Source organism: Antechinus flavipes, chromosome 3, assembly GCF_016432865.1.
Source record: "Antechinus flavipes isolate AdamAnt ecotype Samford, QLD, Australia chromosome 3, AdamAnt_v2, whole genome shotgun sequence".
Lineage (NCBI taxonomy): Eukaryota > Metazoa > Chordata > Mammalia > Dasyuromorphia > Dasyuridae > Antechinus > Antechinus flavipes.
This window is the reverse complement of record NC_067400.1, coordinates 171,777,956-171,801,506: the sequence shown is the minus strand read 5'-3', so window position 1 is coordinate 171,801,506 and position 23,551 is coordinate 171,777,956. Positions and strand designations below refer to the sequence as shown.

Genomic DNA, 23,551 nt, shown 5'->3' with positions numbered 1-23,551 from the left:
GATTGGGTTTGGGCCTTGTTGTTTACACATTCACCATGTGACCATGAACAACTAATTTAATTTCTCAGACTCCTAAGCAACTTGGTGCAGTGGATGCTGAATTTGGAATCCCGAAGACCTGAATTCAAATCCTGTTTCAGATACTTATTATCTAGTTGACTCTGGGCAAATCATTTAATCTCTGCCTCAATTTTCTCATCTGTAAAATGGAGACAAATGTATCTCCTACTTTTTAGTTATTGTGAGGACTAAGTGAGATCACTTAGAAAAAACATTTTATGAACTTATAAAGCTATAAAATATAAAGGCTAGCTGCTATTGGTACTAAAATAACTCTACTAGTCATTAGTTGCTGATATTTGAGTAGGGGATTTAGGTTTTTCAATTGAAGCTCCCTATACTTGTGAAATCACAAGTCTAACCTCTTCCCCCTTACAAACAAAACAAATTCCCACCCATGCAATGGCCCACAATTTTGGTTAAGCCTGCCCCTAAATATATCATGTATATGGGTTGTAACTATGCTAGGGTTAGGAATTGAAAAACAAAAGTAAAACAAAACTCTTAAGGAGCTTACCATCCTTTTTTTTTTTTTTTTTTTTAAGATAACATTTATTCTTTACCACCTCATATTGTGCATAATTATGCAAAGCAACATTGGCCATTGTAAAAAAAAAAAATATGCCTCATTTTGTTCCCAGAAGTGAATATCATCATCCTTTGCCATCATGGCAGGTCATTGAGATGAATAGTTGTATGAGTCTTAGAATATATTAAATAAGACTGGGCTTGGGAGTGGTTTTGTTTAATTTTAGTGATGTTAAAAGAAGTAAGGCTATGGCAGAATGAATACATGAGGGTGAAAGGGGGGAAGAAGAGGAGAAAGGCTGCGGAACTTAAGTGCCACATCTGGATGTGGCACTACGCTACACTAACATTATACTATGTGGGAAAGAAGGGGCCCTGTAGGACTAGGTCTCAAATTATACAGCAATTGTACAGGTTGATCAGTAGAATAGATTAGGCACTACATGAAAAACCAAATAGTCCACTGTTAAACCTAAAGGCCCCAGCTACTGCAGTAAGAATTCAATAATCAACAAGCCACTGGGAAAACTAGAAAGAAATCTGACAAAAGTATAGATCAACTTTCCGTCTTGTAAACAAAGATTAGCTCCAAAGGGGTAAAGTATTTAAAACTTAATGGGTGAAAAATTAGAAGAGCAAGGAAGACACTTTGGAAGTTGATGGGAGATTACAAGATTAAATGGACTAATTGAAAAATTTTTGCACAAAATTAGTACATCTAAATTACAAGGAACTGTTACTTGGAGAAAATATTTGTGGCAAGCTTATCTGATAAAGGTCCACAATTTGCGCCAAAACATAAAGAACTTATAACAATTTGTAAGAACAGAAGCCATTCACCAATTAATGGAATAGTATAAAGATATGACCAGACAGTTCTATAGGAAAAACCCAAATTATCAACAAATAATAACCAAGCTCCAAATCACTAATAATAGGAATATAGATGAAAGTTATTCTGAGCAACTTCATGTCACGTGCATCAGGCTGGCAAAGTTGACAAAATGACAACTGTAGAGTGTGGGAAAATTCATTATTTTCAGAGCTGTAAACTAGTTCAGCCATTTTGGAAAACACTTTGGCTTCATGATAGCATTCAGTTTATACTTCAAGATCAAAGAAGAAAAGGATCCACAGATGCAAACTTGGACCCATTCTTTTATATTAGCAAAGGAATGGAAACTAAGTGGGGTGTTCATTTGAAAAGTGGCTGTATATGGTTTTAGTGCAGTATAAGAAATAATAAATAGGCTTTAAGAAAAGAGTTGATGAAGTGAAGCAAGCAGAATCGAGATCAATTTATAGAATAACATTGTAAAGGAAAACATCTTTGGAAGAATGGACCCCTCACCAATGTAGTGTCCAAATATCCCACTGCACTGATCCATTGACATTAAAGTGATGATGCAAAATTCACAATGGTAGTGATTATTTTTACATGGTCACTTGGGGAATTTGTTTTATACATTTATGTTGCTGGAGCTTCCACACTGGTTTCCCTTTACCCCACTCCAGAGATGAAGGTTAGGAAGATACAAGAGGAAAGAATATAGTAAAAAGAAAACAAAATTGAGCTATTGCATTTTTTAAAAAAATGAAAACAAAAGGCCAGATAGAAGCAAAAACAAGCAGTACACTTTTGAAAGTGTATTTGAATTTATTACATTTAAAAGGAAAAGTAAGCTATATATAAAATTTGCAGTTTCCATTTACAAACTTTTCCCATTCTATGTTCATAGAAGTGCCCATTTTGTTTGGTGTTTAAACATATTGCTAATTAACAAAGCATTCATTTTCTCCCAATATACATTGCTCTGGTGTGTATATATTTAAGGGATGCATATAGGTGTTCTGGGAAAACAAATATCTTTATTGTGAGGGCAGCCAAGGCCTGTGCAGGCCTGCTTGCCACTTTTGGTGTCCACCTGCCACTCATCTGTGATTACAAGAAAATTAGCACATGCAGTAAACACAGTCCACCAAACTGTTTTGGTAAATAGGCTAAACCAAGTTAAAGATAACAGGGTACTCAGGCTTTTCAATGATTTATTGGGATGTCTGCCCCAAACTTGAAGATTTCCTTTGTTGGAATTGGTGGATGAGAACAATTTGTTCCAGTGGTTATGAAGGTAGTTGAAGCAGGTGCTGTTGAGTGCTTAGAACTTGATTAGACATGGAAGATGCCAAAGTCAACTGCATCCTGAACCATCACCAGTCATCTCAGCTTTTGTCTTGCCATTGAATTCCAATGACTGGAAGAGTGGGATTGACATTTTGCACGTCTGCCTTGCTTAAATCCAGTTTGTGCAAGTCAAAAACATCAGCCAATATTATTTTTACCATTTTTTTACCTAGGACCCATAATCACAACTCTAAGCAGACAACCCAGGCCATAGAGTCATCATCTCACTATCCTGAAGCAGCAGTGAAGTTCTGCAGCCCTTCCAGGTGTCTGATCTTTTAAGGACTACACTGCTCACCTTGCATAAGAAAGAATCTTAAGAAAATTGCCCTAAAAATTGTCTGCTTCACTCAATTCTGGTCTGCTTTTTTTTGGCAAGCAAAGATCCTACCCTGTAGTTGAAGCACAAAACTTGGGAAGATGGTTCCATTCACCATTGGTACATGGAATGTGTGCATACTTAGGGACAAGAAACAATACATCTGAAAGATGAACAGTTCTTGTTGCAAGTGAATTCAGCAGATTATCATATCCAAACTGCAGCCCTGAATGAAGCAAGACTTGCAAATGAAAGCCAGCTTAGTGAAGTCGCGACTGGAATTATGTGTGTGTGTGTGTGTGTTTTTTATTGGTAGCAGCTGCTGTGATGGGAAGCTAGTGTAGGTTTCACAATAAGACCAATCTAGTTCACAAGCTTGTGTGCCTTCAAAAGGAGTGAACAACAGGCTCATGACAATATGACTGCAACTTGCAGGAAAGTACCATGTGAAGATGAACCCTGATTAAAAAAATTTTAATTAAAAAAAATTTAAATTATTAAGTCTTGGAGACCCTCATCATTAACATGCCAGAAGAGGACAAACATTATTCTGGGTGATTTTAATGCCAGCATAGGCCTAGATTATCAGGCATGGAGGAATGGTATTACAAGCAGCAGCAGCAGTAGTCACTACTGAAGACTTGTGCATCTCATGACCTCTAAAGATAAGGATCCCCATGGGTTCATATTGCTTTGGAAAATCACTGACAGTATGTTTTATTGAATTTTTATTTTGCTAAATATTTCCCAATTACATTTTTATTTCGCTTCATGTTTGAAACCTCTGATGCAATGAATTGAATAAAAGACCTGATTTTGAAATCTGCTTCACTTATTTGCCATACGAGTGTGGATAAATCATTTAACTTCTCTAATAATTAATTTCCCATTTACAAAATGGGTACTTCATTACAATCAAGCGAGATAATTTATATGAAGTCCTTTGCAAACCTTAGCATATTATACACAAGTTAGCTAGTAGTAGTAGTAGGTTTTTTTTTTTTCATAATTAGATTTATCTGTGCTTTCCATTCATTCACTTTATTGTCTACAGGCATGGGATGGGATTGGGACTTCACTTGTGTAGAGAAACTTTGGATGAGGAAATTCCTCAGATAATAGACATGTAATCTGTTGCCAGGCCTACCCTTGGAGATTTTTTATTTTGGTGGAATTGATAAATTTCTGTTCTACTGTCACAGCTTTTGATCACCTTCATGCCACACAGTGAAGCATCAATATAAATTTCAGTGGAGGAGAAAAAGTATGCTTTATTCTTCTATTTATGGATTTGAAACAGGTCACTTTTTAAAAAGTACTTTAATATTGTTTATATATTATTTTTATGTGTGGTTATCAGTAAATATTTCACTTTAGGGGATGTCTGAATTTTACTACTTTTTAAAGAATTTGATTTCATCTCATCTGAATTGTAAAGCAAAGTAAAAAGAAATAAATTATTGTATAGTTTTCTAAAACAATAGATTTCGGATCTATTTTACAGTATTTGCTAGTTCAGTTCAAAAAAATTTTAAGTACAAAAAAGCATGTTACACACCAGAGATATAAAAACATCTATTAGATACATTTCCTGCCCTCCTGGAGGGTAAGGTCTGCAGAAAGATAATTTCTGATTGGATGGAAGGGATTATTTTTTTGTGTTAAACCATATTTGGCTGGTTATCTGGGCTGTAAAGGATGAGCACCAGGCAGAAATGGGATTTGAGGAAGAGAAGAGTATTCCAAGTATAAAATTCTGTAGCAATATTGCCAATTTATGATCAACTCAGGATCACAGCTATAAATTTTACATTTTCCACAGAATTTATTCTTTCTATTCACTTGTTTTTCCATTATTGCATTATTTGTTCAAACCATATTGAATATCTTGAAATCTTAGTGAAAAGATATAGTGGTCCCAAATTTTCAGTTGGTAAAGAGACCATAATACCAATCAAAAACCAAGTACCTTTGTGTTTAGCCATGACAATACTTCCCTCTACCAACTGCCAGTCCACTGATGCTTTGCTTTGCTCACAAAATAACCTTGTTGTAATTGTTACATTGAGTATTTCTTCACATTTCTCATTATCAAAATGTATACTGGGCAAATCAATCAATGAATCAGCCAGTTCTGTTCCATTGAATGGCCAGCCACTGACAACGTTCATTTTCTCTGGAATCAAAATATGTTCTGCAAAATCCTTTTCAGGGATACAGATAGGAAGGCCATTGCTGTGACATTGAATGGGCTCATCAAGCTCCAGCAGTGCTAGATTGTTCTGCCCCATTTCTTGATCATACCTCATGTGCACATGCTTCTTCTTTACTTTTATCTCCATTGGGGTTCCTGATATACTGTCTTCACCTGTTTAGTAATGACATAATCACAGGTCACTTTAGAAAAATATTAAAAAATTTCCAAAGCTAAGAGAATTCAATCACAAACAACTTATTTCTTAGATGATTCTATCTTCAATAGCACAATACCCACAGAAACTATGCTAGTCAGTCAGTAGTCTACTAATCTCGTGGCCCCCATTTATACATAGTAACAGGATCGTTGTCTATTATGATTTAACAAAAACTCAAATCTGGTATTGTTACTCTTCTCTTCCTTCTCGTCCCCATCAGAATTTAAAATAAAGACCTGCCAGTTTTACCCCCTTTTCACTGAAATTTTTTTTACAATGATAAAATGTAGCTGGGAGGAAAAAAAATCAAAGCCTGAACAAGCATATGAACAGGATAACCTGAAAATTGACAGTTCAGAAATAATTTTTTGAAGGGTCAATTTTTAAGACTCACAGAGTTAGATCTGAGAAAGACCTCAGGGGACATCTAGTCCTATCACTATTATTTTTTCCCTGAGGCAGTTGGAGTTAAATGACTTGCCTAGGGTCATACATCTAGAAAGTGTTAAGTGTCTGAGACCAGATTTGAACTCGTGTCCTCCTGACTTAAGGGCTGGTGCTCTACCCAGTGCACCACCTCACTGCCCCCACTATTATTTAATAGGGAAACTGAGACCAAGTAAAATGAAGTGACTTGCCTAAGGTCACACATGTGATAAGTGTAATGAACATTTTTAAAAGTTAATTTTTATTGAAGAGTTTTGGTTTTCCTATCATATTTTCCCCTAGTATCCTTCCTTCTCCCTCTCCCATGAGCAATCCCATATGACAAATTTTTAAGATGAAAAAGAAGAGGAAAAAAATCAGATCAAATGATCAATATATTGGAAAATCCTGAAAATCTACATAAAGTACATAAAGTTGTGGACTTCCTACCACTACAAAGGAGTGAGGTAGAAGAATCTTCTCATCTCTTTTTTTCTTTTATCTTTTATCATTTTTTTTCCTGAGGCAATTGGGGTTAAGTGACTTGCCCAGGGTCATACAGCTAGGAAGTATTAAGTGTCTGAGTCCTGATTTGAACTCAGATCCTCCTGACTTCAGGGCCAGTGGTCTACTCATTTCTTTTTAACCATAGTTATTCTCTAAAATTTCACAACATTCACTTTTGGACAATTACAATTTTAATTCAGTTCCCTTTATTCCAGGTCTAACACTTATTTGACTTCGTCATTGGGTTCCTCAAGAATACATTGTTTAATGATGTTGATGTGCCTCTCTCTTTTTATTTATCTAAGCCTCTTCTCAAGCGGCAGATTCTCAAGAGAGCCACTAGAAATGTATTTAAAGTCTTTCCAAATTCATGGAATTTTCCAGACCTTACACAACATCAAAAGTTAAAATAATAACAATAATAACTAGAAATTATATAACATTCTAAGGTTTGCAGAGCACTTGACATATGTTATTTCATTTGATCCTTACAACAACTCTGAGAAGTAGAGTGACTTGCTCAAAATCCACAACTACTATGGCTAAATTTGTATTCAGAACTTCCTGACAAATCCACCTTTGAATTCATTGTACCACATGGCTAGAAGGGTACAACGTTCATGGAGGCCGTATATGTTCCTTTAAAAAAAAAGTTCAGAATCAAATCCTCCCGTTGTTTGAATAAATGATCACTTTACTCCAAAGAGCTTGAGTTCACAACATTAGCCCTGAGAAGTCAATTAGCTCACTAATTAGAATTCTGCAACAGGGAAGAGTAGTGTCTGTTTAAGTTTGTTTAGATCTGAATGTTAGACTGTGGACAGTTTGCAAAAACTATACAAAATGGTATCTTTGACAATTACCCCATTTAGAGATGTTTCTGTCCTCTTTGAGTCTCTGAAAATAATTCTTTCTATATTTATTTCCTTTCAATCTGGCCCAGATCAGGTTACCTAGAGGTCTCAGTTTTAAGGCCCTCTTGGACCACACTGCTTCCAGATAAGTAGAGATGAGTTTTGTAACCAACAGCACAGATCATTTCCCAAGATAAGCTCCATAAGGATTTGTGACCCATATATAAAAGGTCATATCATAAATAAATTAGAGGAACAAGAAAGATAATCTTGCAGATTATCAATAGACCATCTTGATTACATAAAGTTTAAAAAAATTTTTTTTTTGGATAAACAAATCCAGTGTGGCTAAGATTAGGATGAAAATTATCTGGGAAAAAACTTTTATAGAAGTTTTTTTGATAAAGCCTCATTACCAAAATATTCAAATTTGTAAGAATAGGAGCCAGTTGCCAATTGAGAAGTGGTCAAAAAATGCATGTGCAGGGGGGAGAATAAATATTTATATAGTACCCACTATGTGGTATTTCATATAATCCTCACAATAGCCTTGAGATGTAGGTGCTGTTATTAACATCACTTTACAATTCAGGAAACTGGGTTAAACAGTGTGCATGGTCACATAGAGAGGGTCTGAGACTAGACTTGAATCAGAGCTTCCTGTGCTGGTAGCACAGCATTATGCTACCTAGTTGCCTCTGTCTATATCCATTAAACTGGCAAAGTTGACAAAAATAGAAAATGACTTGTTATCAGGGCTGTAGAAAAAAAAGTGCTTTAATGTATTGTTGTTGCCATGTGGAGCTGTGAATTGGTTCAGCCATCCTGGAAAGCAATCTGGAACTCTTTCAAATATTATTAAATTGTGCATGTCTCTTGACCCTGTGATACTATTGGACTTATTCCTTAAAGAGTTCAAAGGAAAAGAGAAAAGTCCTATTTGTACAAAAATACTTGTGCCAGTTTTTTTGTTTTGTGTCAAAGAATTGGAAGCTAAACCAGTATTTATCAGTTGGGTAATAGTGGAAAATAATATGGTTTATGAATGCAATGGAATTCTATTGTGCTATAAGAAATGATGAAAAGTCAGACTTATGTAAACTTAGGCAAAGTACTTGAGAGAAGAACCTGGAGAACAATTTATAACATAACATCAAGATTGTAAAAATTAGCAGTTTTCAAAGACTTAAGAAAAGCGATTGATGCAATGATCCATCATTATGTCAGAAAATTATTAATGATAAATACTGTCTACTTACTGAACAATTAATAGATTAATCAAATGAGACACTCATTTGTAGACATGGCTAACAGGAGAATTTGTTTTGCTTGATTATATTTATTTGTATAAGGATTTTGTTTTTGTTTTTGTTTTTATTTGTAGTGGTAAGGAAAGTAGGAGGGAAAAATTAAATACTTGACAATTGAAAAAAATTTAACAACAATAAAAAATGTATAGTAACTTAAGGATGTCTCCCAATGTTAAATGATGTTATATTACCACCTAACTTTATAATGGCATAAAATTTTCTTCTATTTATTTTTTTCCTGAACTTTGTTGTTCAGTTATTTTCAGTTATGACTAACTCTTCGTGATCTTATTTGGGTTTTTCTTGGCAAAGACATTGGAATGGTTTGCCATTTCCTTTTAGTGCTCATTTTACAGCTGAGGAAATTGAAGCAGTTAACTAACTTGCCCAGGGTCATACAGCTAGTGTCTGAGACCAAATTTCAAATTTAGGAAGATGAGTTCCTCACTCTGAGCTAGGCACTCTGTTTACAATGACACCTACCTGTCTCCATTCTTAATTCAATGAACACCAAATAAAATGGGCATTTTCCTATGCATAAAACAAAAAAGGACTTCTTTCTCCACTTTGTCCCTTCCAAGTATCAGATATCCTCTTCTACTTCTCAGGCTCCTTTTGTGTCTTGTTTTTCTCTATTAGATAAAATGTAAACTCTTTGAGGGCAGGGATTTTTTTATATCCCCAACTCGTAGGATAGTGCCTGAATATAATATGGAATTAATAAATTCTTGTTGACTTGACAAAAAAAATTGTGTTAGGAATATTTTGGTATAAATGGGGCCTTATTTTGATGTACATGGGACTTTTCTTTCTACATTTGTTCTCCTTAGTGTATCCACGTAGTGGTAGAATTTCTGGGTTAAAGGATAAGGCATTTTAGCCACTTTTTTAGTAAAGTTCTTAATTGTTTTCAAGTATTGTTGGACTAATCCACATCTCCAATAAAAGTGTATATAGACCTGTTTTTATGCTGCCTCTTCAACATTATCTTTGCTCATCATTTGTCAAGACCCATAACAACTACTGGGGTGAAGAATTCATATTCAACAAGCATTGCTAAAAAAAAAAAAAAACTGGAAAGCATTCTGGAAGAAATTAGGGTCAGACCAGTATCTTATACCATATATCACTACGATTAGATATATAACAGATATAAAAGGTTATATTTATTTTTGCAAGGCAATTGGACTTGCCCAAGCATGCAGCTAAGTGTTGTGTCTGAGGCCAGAAATATAAGCTGTTACTATCCTATGAAAGTATATTCCAAATCCCAACAATAAAATAATAAAGAATTCTGTCCCAGACAGTTATGAAAGGTAATTGATTTTATTCCCTTTCTAATTTTTTTGTCACAAAGATATTAAACTTTTATTTCCATTTTTCATTTTTTCTTTATTGTACTATGTGATATGTTGTTGGTCTAAACTTTGTTTCTGTCAAACAATGTCAGTTTTCCCCGGAAGTCTTGTTAAATAGGGAGTTCTTCCCCATTTCAATTTATGTTCTTGAATTTATCCATCACTGGTTTCTTGAGTTCAATTATTTCTGATTCTGCTTATCTAATCTCTTCTATTTTTATTTCTATTATTTTTCTATTTTAAAAATCAGACCAAATAGTTTTGATGATTGCTTATAATATAATATAATTTTAAGTCTTGAAGCACTATTTGCCCCCTTCATTCTGCCTTTAAAAATTATTTGCCTTGAGATTATAAACCTTTTATTACTCTAAATTAATTTTATTCAAAAATTTTACTTTCAAAAAGTACTTGTAAAAATTGATGGAGTGAGAGTAATAATTACTTACTTAGTTTCACACTGATGTTTCCATATAGCAGTGAACATTTTGCTGTGGTCAACACAAAATTTTTCTGTACTATAACACCACCACAAAAGTCCTTTCCTTGTGAATTTGTTAATTTGACCTTTAAAAAAAGACATGGTTATTTAGTAAAGACTATTAACTACAATATATATTAAAGAACTCATTTCTTCCTCCCTGCAACTTTGAGACAATGTCTGCACTTGCCTCAGACATTTGCTTACTCTAGCCAATTATTTAGCCCCCTTCAGACCTCATTTCTTCGTATGTAAAATTAGAGGATTGGCCTTGAACTCGATTTTAAAACTGTGATCCTGTAATCCATATTTTTCTTTTCAAAAATGACATTTTTAAGATGCAGCCAATATTAAAATTGATGTAGTTATAATAAAAAGAATAATGGGGGGAGTGTCAAAAATTTAGTCCAGTATCATTTTTGTCACTTACAAATATTCAGTAGATATTGACTTTTTTATTCTAAGGTAAGTATATTCATGGAAAGTTACCAAATTCTCAGTTGAGGGAGAAAAAACATTAAAAATTCAAGTGGAATTTTAATTTAAAATGATTTTTACTTTCTACAATTACCTTTAAAAGTAGAAAAATGCAATTTCTTAGAAAAGATAATGAAATTCAGTGGCCTTGCTTTTTAACCATAATGATATAAGAAAAAAAATAGAACATAGTTGGTACTTAATAAATGCTAGTTGGTTCATTAAACATGTCTATAACCAAGAATTTCTAAGTCTTTAAAAATATTGATGATATTTTTCTATGTGATTCTTTTTTTTCCTTTAAAAAAACTATACATACACAATTTACACACATGCTATATCACTATATTGTCATTATAAAACTTGGGGTTTGGATAAATTCTTAAGTTAAGGTTTTTAACTTAGCAAAGGTCATGGTCTTCTTTGGCAGTTTGATGAAATATGTGGATTATTTCTCAGAATGATACATTAAAAAAAGATTATAATGGAAACCAATTATATTGAAATAAAGATGTAAGGGACAGCTAGATGGCATAGAGGATAAACCATCATCCTTGGAGTCAGGAGGACCTGAGTTCAAATCTGGCCTCAGACATTTACTACCTAGGTGATCCTGATTGTCTCTCTAGAAATAAAGATGTAGTTTTCTTCTCATCTAAATTCAGACTCCCTAAATTTTCCTCAGGAAAGCTTTGGAGAGGGGGATGGTCTATGGAGCCCCGTTAAAGAATATCATAGGTTAGATGAACTCTAAGTCTCTTTTTATCTTTTAATTCTATGACTCTATAGAATTATAAATCATCTTCATATAAGGGAATCATTGAAATGGGAATAAATCATACTAAAAGGGGGCAGGGGGAGAAATATAGAGAGGATGAATGATCAAAAGAAGAATAATCATGTAAAAGGGATTACAGAGATAGGAAGAAAACCAAAATAGAACCTCCACCTACCTTACTTGACTGACTGGTCATGCAGTACATATCCCTACATTGAAAAAACTGCTATCTTATTAGATAGGAGAACCTCAAGAATTTAAAAGATCATTATCACATGGCAAACTACAATCACTTGACATTGTATAGGAACAGCTAAAGGACATTGTGATTGCAGACAATATTAAAATTTACTTCAGCGTCATTTTTGTCACTCACAAATGTTAAGTGAATATTATCTTATTTTATTCTTGGGTAGAATACATTCACTGAAAGGTACCAAACTCAGAATTTAGAGGAAGTCTTAGTTGAAGGGGGGAAAGCACTCAAAAGCTTAAGTGATATGGACATTGCCTCAACATACTTTTTTTGAAGTAAAGAAAAAAGATCTATTAAAACTATATTATATGAATGGATGCCCATTAATTGGAGAATGGTTGAGTAAATTGTGGTATATGAATGTTATGGAATATTATTGTTCTGTAAGGAATGACCAGTAGGATGAATACAGAGAGGACTAGCAAGATTTACATGAACTGATGCTAAGTGAAATGAGCAGAACCAAGAGATCATTATACACTTCGACAACGATATTGTATGAGGATGTATTCTGATGGAAGTGGATTTCTTAGACAAAGAGATCTAACTTAGTTTCAATTGATCAAAGATGGACAGAAGCAGCTACATCCAAAGAAAGGACACTGGGAAATGAATATAAACTGTTTGCATTTTTGTTTTTCTTCCTGGGTTATTTATACCTTCAGAATCCAATTCTCCCTGTGCAATAAGAGAATGGTTCGGTTCTGCAATCATATATTGTATCTAGGATATACTATTTAACATGTGTAGGACTGCTTGCCATCTGAGGGAGAGGGTGGAGGGAGGGAAGGGAAAAATCGGAACAGAAGAGAGTGCAAGGGATAATGTTGTAAAAAATTACCCTGGCATGGGTTCTGTCAATAAAAAGGTATTTAAAAAAACTATATTATAAAGTGCAGTCATCAAAACCATCTGATATTGGCTAAACAATAAAGTAAAGGATCAGTGGAATAAGTTAGGTATATAATACACAAGAGTTAATGACTACAGTAAACTAATCTTTGATAAACCTAGATTCCAGCTTCCGGGAGAATTCTCACCATTTGACAAAAATTGCTAGGAAAACTGGAAAATCATATGGCAAAACCTAGGCATTAACCAACATCTAACATCCTACACCAATATAAGGTTGAAATGGGTTCATGATTAGATATGAAAGATGATACTATAAGCAAATTAGGAGAACAAGGGATAGTCTACTTCTCAGATCTGTGAAGAAGGAAGAAATTTATGGCCAAAGAACAACTACAGATGATTATGAAATGCAAAACAGAAAAATTTGGTTACATTAAATTAAAAAGATTTTGCACAAAGAACCCCAATACAGCCAAGATTAGAAGGGAAGCAGAAAGGGAGAAAGAAATGCCAACCATTCCAGTATTTCTGAGAAGAAAACCCCAAATGGGTTTCACAGAGTGGTACATATTGAAGAATGATTAATCAGCAACAACACATATGAATACACACATAACTACACACAGAATCTTTAATATTTATTAAAAATAGTTTTACATTTACCTGCCATGGAAAATTTTGGAGAGTCAGTTGGTCATCCTTCAATGTCATATTACTTTTAGAACTGAGGATTCCACATGCACACTTTTCTTCAGTAAGAAGAACATGAAAAACATGAAGAAAAGTCATTGAAATCTGGATTAAAGGTAAATTCTCCTTAAGTTGTTATAAAACATTTATTCATTAATATTTAAAATCTAATGTTGATTTTAACTCATTCTTTTATAGGATCTCAACAATATTAATCATAAAACTTCAAGGAATTTATAATTTACATATTATGACATAATGTAATGTAAAATATTGTCACATAATAAATATAATAACAATAATAATCAACATAATAATCAGTAGAGTTTGGTGGACTTTACCCTTTTTTCCCCCATCATGAAGCTGAAGTTTGCTGACTTTGTAGCCTTCTGTGAGGAAGGATAGTTCTTCCTAACAATGAAATGGGTCAAACTTCATAATTTTTAGATCATCATTTATAAAATAGAAGGGAAAAACCTTGGTACATCTAGATAAGAAATTATCTAACCCTGTGGTATCAAACTCAAATTAAAACAAGGGCTGCTAAACCATACATAAGAATCACTATAGGTTACATACTGACTTAGTTTTAAAATGGAATGTTATCGTTATCTATATTTTATTGTATTTTTGTTTATTTTGTTAGTTATTTCACAACTCCATTGTAATTTGCTTCAGGCCATGCTTAGGAATAATGTGGGCTGTATGTGGCTTATGGGCTGCATGTTTAACACCTCTGGTTTAACCTGTAGTACTAAAGTCTGATTGAGTCCATTTTTTTTCTCTTTGATTTGTATACTTACCATTTGGAATACATGATCTGTGATCCTTTCCAAGTTTATAACCCTTTGCACAACTACACATAAACAATTCCTTTCCTGGGTGACAAAAGTGGTCACATCCATCATTTCTCTTGGAATGACATTCATTTTTAGCTGAAATGGAAAAAATCACAAAAAAGTAATATAAGCATGGAAAAGAAAATCTCATTTATAATCCCATTATGCCCATTTCCTTAGATTTGACATTCTAACATTTTTCTATTATATCTTTATATAATCATTTTTAGGACACACGGAACACATAAAATCAACAACTAGAGAGGTTAGCCAAGATAGTGGAGTAAAGGCTAAACTGGCCCAACTTCTCCCCCAAATCACTCCAGATTCCTTCAAATAATGACTCTGTGCAAATTTTAGAATGTCAGAACACCCAAAAAAGACAGAGTAGAACATCTTCTAGCTGAAAGCAACTTAGAAAATCAGCAGCCAAGTCTGTGACAGCGTGGTCGGGTCCAGTGTACAGTCCCCATGCAGGCTGTGTTAGTGCAGTGCTGGCCCCAGCCCAGTCTACACCAGTAAAGCAAGACAGGTCAGGGGACCTCTGAATCAGTGGCAGTACTGGTGGCTTCCCACCTCCCAGCCCAGAGACACCAAGGACACCTTGGAAGGTCAGCAGAAAAGGTCTGTGGCAATGCAGTCCTGGCCCCAGCCCAGGATATCAGCATAGCAGGACTCTATTGCTTTAGTTCACTAGATCTTACAGCTACAGTGGGATGGGAATACTCCTAACAATTGCAGGACAGAAAAGAGTATAGGCAGATCCCTTGAAGGATCTCTGAAAACAGCTTCACAAAACCCCTGAAGCTTGGAATAGAGCACCCTCCACCCTGGAAACTGAGCCACACTTTAACAAAGTTAAAGGAGCTGATTCGAGGGGATGGAGCCAAGAGGTGGACACGACACATGTTTCTCTCTGACCTTCTCTACAACCTTCAGATTAATTAGCAAATCCATCCTCTGAATTAGCTTTGGACTAGCAGAACCCCCAAATATTGGGATTGCAACAAATTACCAGCAAAAGATAACTTTGAAGATCACCAGAAAAGGTCTGTTTCAATTGGAAATGGGAGGGAGGCAGCGAAGCACAAGCAGTTGAGCAAAAATGCTAGCACAGACAGTGCAGAGTCCTGGGATGGTGCAGAGTCCACTGGTAGTGCAGACTCCACATGGCAGAGAATCTACGGGGAGGAAACAGACCAGAAAAGGTCTGTTTCAATCGGAAACTGATGAAGGCAGCCAGCACAAGCAGCTGAGCACAGGTGCCAGTGCAGACAGTGCAGAGTCCTGGGATGGTGCAAAGTCTGCTGGTGGTGTAGACTCCACATGGCGGAGAATCTACGGGGAGGAAACAGACCAGAAAAGGTCTGTTTCAATCGGAAACTGATGAAGGCAGCCAGCACAAGCAGCTGAGCACAGGTGCCAGTGCAGACAGTGCAGAGTCCTGGGATGGTGCAGAGTCTGCTGGTGGTGTAGACTCCACATGGCGGAGAATTTACGGGGAGGAAACAGACCAGAAAAGGTCTGTTTCAATCGGAAACTGATGAAGGCAGCCAGCACAAGCAGCTGAGCACAGGTGCCAGCGCAGACAGTGCAGAGTCCTGGGATGGTGCAGAGTCTGCTGGTGGTGTAGACTCCACATGGCGGAGAATCTACGGGGAGGAAACAGACCAGAAAAGGTCTGTTTCAATCGGAAACTGATGAAGGCAGCCAGCACAAGCAGCTGAGCACAGGTGCCAGCGCAGACAGTGCAGAGTCCTGGGATGGTGCAGAGTCTGCTGGTGGTGTAGACTCCACATGGCGGAGAATCTACAGGGAGGAAACAGACCAGAAAAGGTCTGTTTCAATCGGAAACTGATGAAGGCAGCCAGCACAAGCAGCTGAGCACAGATGCCAGCACAGACAGTGTAGGGTCCCAGGGTGATACAGACTTTGCATGGGGGAGAATCTACAGGATTCTACAGGAATCTACAGGAAGGAATCTACAGGAATCTACAGGAGTATTGGCCACTCTGCCCTGGTTGCAAGCCTGTACATCAGCAGAGAAGTTATAAAACATCCAACACAAACACAAAAGATCAATAGAGAATCCCAACATGCCAGAATCTCATGGGACCTGGCCATGCCCATCCAGCACCAGGAGTGAATCAGCACTGACCCAGCGTAGCTGCAGCCACTTATAGAGCAAGCCTCTGCTTGTAGAGAAAGCTTGGAAAATCTCTCCTCCCTAAAAGTAGACCTTAATTAAAAAAAAAAAAGAGTAAAAAAGTAAAGAGGACTATGACAATAGACAGCTTTTATGATGGAAGAGAAGAACAGATTTCACACCAAAGGAGACTAAAATCATTTGGTATTGGCAAAGAAATAGAGGAAATTCATCCATGGAATAGGTTAGGGTCACAGGACAAAATAGCCAATGACTAGCAATCTAGTATTTGACAAACCCAAAGGCCCCAGCTTTGGGGATAAGGATTTACTACCTGACAAAAACTGCTGGGAAAATTGGAAATTAGTATGGCAGAAAGTAGACATAGACCTATACCCATCACCAAATACCAAGATAAGGTCAAAATGGGTTCACGATCTAGACATAAAGAATGATATTATAAATAAATAAGAAGAACATAGAATAGTTTATCTCTCAGATCTGTGGAGGAGGAAAGAATTTGTGACCAAAGAACTAGAGATCATTACTGAGCATAAAATAGGAAATTTTGATATCAAGTTAAAAAGTTTTTGTACAAACAAAACTAATGTAGACAAGATTAGAAGGGAAGCAATAAACTAGGAAAAACATTTTTCAGTCAAAGTTTCTGATAAAGGCCTCATTTCCAAAATATATAGAGAATTGGCTCAAATTTATAAGAATTCAACCCATGCTCCAATTGATAAATGGTCAAAGGATATGAACAGACAATTTTTAGATGAAGATATTGAAACTATTTCTAGCCATATGAAAAGGTGCTCCAAATTATTATTGACCAAAGAAATGCAAATTAAGGCAACTCTGAGATACTACTACCCACTCTCAGATTGGTTAAGATGACAGGAAATGATAATGACCAATGTTGAAGGGAATGTAGGAAAACTGGGACACTGATACATTGTTGGTGGAACTGTGAATGGATCCAGCCATTCTGGAGGACATTTTGAAACTATGCTCAAAAACTTATCAAACTGTGCATACCCTTTGATTCAGCAGTGTTTCTACTGGGTTATATCCCAAAGAGATCTTAAAGGAAGGAAAGGGACCCACATCTGCAAAAACACTTGTGACAACCCTTTTTGTAGTGGTAAGAAACTGGAACCTGAGTGGATGTCCATCAATTGGAGAATGGGTGAATAAATCATGGTATATGAATGTTATGGAATATTATTGTTCTTTTTTAAAAATATTTTATTTTATTTTATAATGACTTTATATTGACAGAATCCATGCCAAGGTAATTTTTTTTACAACATTATCCCTTGCACTCACTTTTGTTCCGACTTTTCCCCTCCCTCCCTCCACCCCTCCCCTAAATGGCAAGCAGTCCTTTACATGTTAAATAGGTTACAGTATATCCTATATACAATACATGTGTGCAGAACCGAACAGTTCTCTTGTTGCACAGGGAGAATTGGATTCAGAAGGTAAAAATAACCCGGGAAGAAAAACAAAAATGCAAATAGTTCACATTCCTTTCCCAATGTTCTTTCTTTGGATGTAGCTGCTTCTGTCCATCATTTATCAATTGAAACTGAGTTAGGTCTCTTTGTCAAAGAAATCCACTTCCTAGGGGGCAGCTAGGTGGCGCAATGGATAGAGCACCAGCCCTGATGTCAAGAGGATCTGAGTTCAAATGTGATCTCAGACACTTAACACTTCCTAGCTGTGTGACCCTGGGCAAGTCACTTAACCCCAGTTGCCTCAGCAAAAAGAAAAAAAAAAAAAAGAAAGAAATCCACTTCCATCAGAATACATCCTCATACAATATCGTTGTCAAAGTGATTAATGATCTCCTGGTTCTGCTCATTTCACTTAGCATCAGTTCATGTAAGTCTCTCCAAGCCTCCCTGTATTCATCCTGCTGGTCATTTCTTACAGAACAATAAGGAATATTATTGTTCTGTAAGAAATGACCATAGGTTGATTTTAGAGAGGTTTGGAGAAACTTACATGAACTGATGCAAAGTGAAATGAGCAGAACCAGATCAGTATACATGGCAACAAGACTATATACAATCAATTCTGATGGACATGGCTCTCTTCAACATTGATATGATTCAAACCAGTTCCACTTGTTCAGTGATGAGGAGAACCATCTACACCCAGAGAGAGAATCATGGGAACAGAGAGTAGAACACAACATAGTATTCTTACTCTGTTATTTGCTTGCATTTTGTTTTCTTTCCCAGTTTTTCTTTTTCTTACTTCTTGATCTGATTTTTCTTATACAGCAAGATAACTATATAAATATGTATACATATATTAGATTTAGCATGTATTTCAACATATTTAACATGTATTGGACTACATTCCAGCAAGGGGAGGGGATGGAGGGAAGGGAAAAATTTGGAACAGAAGATATTGCAAGGTTCAATGTTGGATAAATTACCCATGTATATGCTTTGTAAATAAAAAGCTTTAATTAAAAATGAAAACAAAAAAACAGAGTTAAAGGATGAGTACTAGGCTCGGAAAATGAGCAGACAACAAAAAAAAGTTTCTGGCCATAGAGGGCTGCTGTGGTAACAAGATAAATCAAAAGACACAGTCAGACAAGATAACAAAGCCAAAACTCCTACACCCAAAACCTCCAAGAAAAATAAGAATTGCTCTCAAGCCACAGAAGAACTCAAAAGGAATTTTGAAAATCAAGCAAGAGAGACACAGGGAAAATTAGGAAAAGAATTGAAAGAGGTGCAAAAGGAAATACAAAAAGTTAAAAAGGAGAAGAATGCTTTAAAAAAACAAAATTGGCCAGTTGGGAAAGGAAGTACAAAAGCTCACTGTCGAAAATTATTCTTAAAAATTAGAATTGAGTAAATGGAAGCTAATGACATTATGAAAAATCAAGATACAATAAAACAAAACCAACAAAAATGAAAAAATAGGAAAAATGTGAAACATCTCATTGGAAAAACAACTGACCTAGAAAATAGATTTAGGAGAGATAATTTAAAAATTATTCATCTACATGAAAAAGTTTGGATATCATCTTCCAAGAAATTATGAAGGAAACCTGTCTTGATATTCCAGCACCAGAGGGTAAAATAAAAACTGAAAGAATCCACTGATCACTTCCTGAAAGAGATCTCCTATTGGAAATTTCCATGAATATTATAGCCTAAATTCTGGAACTCCTAGGTCAAATAGAAAATATTACAAGCATCCAAAAAGAAACAATTCAAATATAGTGAAGCCACAGTAAAGATAATAAAAAATTTAGCAGCTTCTATATTAAAGGCCTGGAGGGCTTAGATTATGATATTCCAGAAAGAATACAATCAAGAATCATATATATATAATATATATGTGTATGTACATATATATATATAAACTAAATATAATTCTTCAGAAGAAAAGATGGTAATTTAATGAAATAAAGGATTTTTAAGCATTTATGATGAAAAGACCAGAGCTGAATGGAAAATTTGATTTTCAAATATAGGACTCAGGAGAAGAATGAGGAGGTAATCAGGAAAGTGATATCATAAGGGACTTAATAAGGTTTTTACCTGTTTATATTACTACATGAGACAAAGATACTTGTAACCCATTTAGAACTTTCTCATTATTATGGCTGTTTGAAGGAGTATATGTAGACAGAGAGCATAGGTATGAGTAGAATATAAAGTCATAATATCTAGAAAAATGATATTAAGGAGTGAGAGAGGAATGTACTAAGAAAAAAGGAAAGGAAAAAGTGGAATGGTACAAATTATTTGTCATAAAAAAAGAGGTAAGAAAAAGCTTTTATAGTGGAGGGAAAAGGGGGAGGAGAGAGTGAATGAGTAAACCTTACTTTCATCAAAATTGGCTCAAAGAGGAAATCAAATATTTTTCAATATGGGTATAGAAATTCATCTTATTTAGAAATAAATAAAAGAAAATAGGAAGGGAATAAGATTTGGAAGGGGGAAGGGTGATAAAAGAGAATATCAGGGGAGGGAGTGGTCAGTAGCAAAATACTTTTGAGGAGAGACAGGTAAAAGGAGAGTGAGAATGGAATAAATGGGGGAAAATATAGTTGCAATAGTTATTATATAAGGCTTTTCATTTTCTTTTTTATTATAGTTTTTTTATTTACAAAACATATGTATAAAACATTACAAAACATGGGTAATTTTTCATCATTGACTCTTGCGAAACCTTCTGTTCCAATTTTTCCCCTCATTCTCCCCACCACCTCCCCTAGATGGCAGGTAGTCCAATACAAGTTAAATATGTTAAAGTATATGTTAAATACAATATAGGTATACATATTTATATAGTTATCTTGATGCACAAGCAAAATCAGATTTAGAAAGAGTGTAAAAATAACCTGAGAAGGAAAATAAAAGTGCAAGCAAACAATAACAGATAGAATAGAAATGCTATGTTTGGTCCACATTCATTTCCCATAGTTCTTTCAGTGGATGTAGCTGGGTTCTCTACACTACTTAACAATTGGAACTGTTTTGAATCATCTCATTCTGAAGAGAGCCTCTTCCATCAGATTTGATCATCATATAGTACTGTTGTTGAAGTGTATAATGATCTCCTAGTTCTTCTCATTTCACTTAGCATCAGTTCATGTAAGTCTCTCCAAACCTCTCTGAAATCATCCCGCTGGTCATTTCTTACAGAACAATAATATTCCATAACATTCATATACCATAATTTATTCAGCCATTCTCCAATTGATGGGCATCCATTCAATTTCCAGCTTCTAGCCACTACAAAAAGGACTGCCACAAACATTTTTGTACATACAAGTCCTTTTCCCTTTTTTAAGATCTCTCTTTGTGACTCCAGCTGGGGTTTTCTAGACAAAGATAGTGGAGTGGTTTGCTATTTCCTTCTTCAGCTCATTTTACAGATGAGGAAACTGAGGTAAGTTAAGTAAGTTATGGAGGTTTACACCGTTAATAATTGTCTGAGGCCATATTTGAACTCAGTACTCTATCTGTTATACCACCTAGCTGCCTAAAAATCATTTTAGTAATAAAATAATAACAAATCAGATTATATGTAATACTAGCAATCACAGCAACTAATGAGCCACAATAATATACTAAGCTTAGGCAAATAGTCTGTTGCTCTCTCCCAAAATGACAAAGAATCTTCATTTCTGTAAACCCCAAAGTATACCTGTATACTTTCTTTTGTCTTTCATTCCTTGCTACCTCAATTCATTTAGGATTATATAAATATCTACAAATCTAAATTCAGTTGCTCATTTTTCCCCCTTCCTTTAGCCTGGTCCACACCTAAAAGTAAAATTATAAATGAATAAAAATCATAGACCTTCATGGGACACATAATCAATTAACAGACTTCTTAAAAAAAAAGCACCATGAAAAATGAGCTACTTTCAATGACATCATCATTCAAAGTGATATTCTTTTTCTGCTTGAGTCATTACTCAGATAATCTTATTTAGTCCACACCTGAAATTTTATTGACAGAGGGAATTCTCAGCAAGGAAATCACCTTTGTCAACCCATATCAACATTCACTCTACAGATTATGATTTCAAATTGGTGCACAGTGTTCTGAGACATTAAGTGATATGCCCATAGTCACAGAGTAATTATGTGTCCAAAGCAGAACATGATGCAACCCACATTTTCTTGACTCCAAAGCAGACTTTTATATCTACTGCAACACTATGTTCTGAATTTAGGTCATAGACTTATAATGTTTACATCAAAAAGATGGTTCAGAAACCATCTGTCCAATCCTCCCATTTTATAACCAAGGATACAATGATTCTGCAACATACTAAAGATGTACAACATTAATTTAAGTGTAATAGAGGGGTGGGGACTGACTGGCATTCTGATATTTGTGGTTCAGAAGGATATGGATTTCCTCTCAGCCTGGAATGTGATTTGGACTATTACAATCTTTGAGCCAGAAGGCGGATTTAAGTCACATCCAGGATCTTTGAAAAATATGTAAACTTTATTCAAAAGAACAGAGAGGAAGGAGTAAGGATAGCATGAATTAAGCAAGAGTAACAGCAGTGGATGAGATGGTATTCCCAATCTCATCTGGAACTTAACCAAAATGAACTGGAACAGCACCAGGGAATATGGTCAAAGAAGAAATAAAGGAATTATAAACTACATGTAGCAGGGAAACAAGAGATTGGGATGGATTACAAAATTCCTGCTGGCTAGAACAAAGTATACCAAAGCAGCTGATGGAAAATTACAAAAAGTCTACTTTCCCCAACTTCCTCTCTCCATTGACAGGTGCTATTATATACTTTTTTCACTGCTTTTACCTGAACACTACTTGATTTTGCTTCATATATAAAGAAACCAGATTTGGGAATAAAGACTTGTTGTATATACTTAGTTCATTCTGGGGAAAGGAGAAAAGCTAGGTTGAAATTCACAAATTCTAAATTAAAGCAAAAAACCAAATTTAAAAAATTTTCCTAATTGAAGGCTCTGAACTATTATATTAATATTTTTTCATCTGATTGACATAGACATAGATATAGATATACATCCATAAAATAACCAGAAAAGAGACTGGTAAAACCTGAGAATTCTTAAATTACCTCCAGACACTTTAAAAAGTTAAGAAAATTAACTTAAATTTTTTTTAAACTTCAAAAACCTAAAAATTTTAAATTAAAAGATGTTTAGTTTAAAAGTAAGCAAGTGGTTCTACAGGGTGCAACTGATTAAATCTTCTGAGACAAAGAAAGCCCAGAAGAGAGGAGAGAGACTCAAAAAACAGTCATGTCCTAAAACAATGTCCAGGGAAAAGATAAATGAAACTTGGGAATCATAACAGCTTTGCTTTTAGATAAGAGGAAGAACAAAAAAGGATCAAGTACCACTTGGCCACCTCTGCCCTTCACAATAACATCCACTGGGGTTACATAAGATAATTTCTTTTTATTCTTTCATACAAAGATGAGCAGTTTACTATGCCTTCTTGCTGCATTCAGAGTGACCTTTATTTCACAGTGAGCACTCCCACTGTAGTCATTGTAAATGTTATAGAAAATCC

General features: G+C 35.1%; 1 protein-coding gene across 1 annotated transcript in view; it reads right to left on the bottom strand.

Annotated features, from left to right (window-relative positions):
• Positions 1-2,225: 2,225 nt before the first annotated feature.
• The window catches only part of PROZ (protein Z, vitamin K dependent plasma glycoprotein), a 35,063-nt gene continuing 13,737 nt past the window's right edge, over positions 2,226-23,551 (bottom strand). Inside the window, exons 5-8 of the mRNA XM_051990547.1 lie at positions 14,299-14,430; positions 13,469-13,554; positions 10,408-10,525; positions 2,226-5,457 (exon numbers count right to left, since the gene is read on the bottom strand). Coding sequence (XP_051846507.1) covers positions 4,943-5,457; positions 10,408-10,525; positions 13,469-13,554; positions 14,299-14,430 — 851 coding nt within the window. The 3' untranslated portion in view covers positions 2,226-4,942. The remainder of the gene's footprint in view (positions 5,458-10,407; positions 10,526-13,468; positions 13,555-14,298; positions 14,431-23,551) is intronic.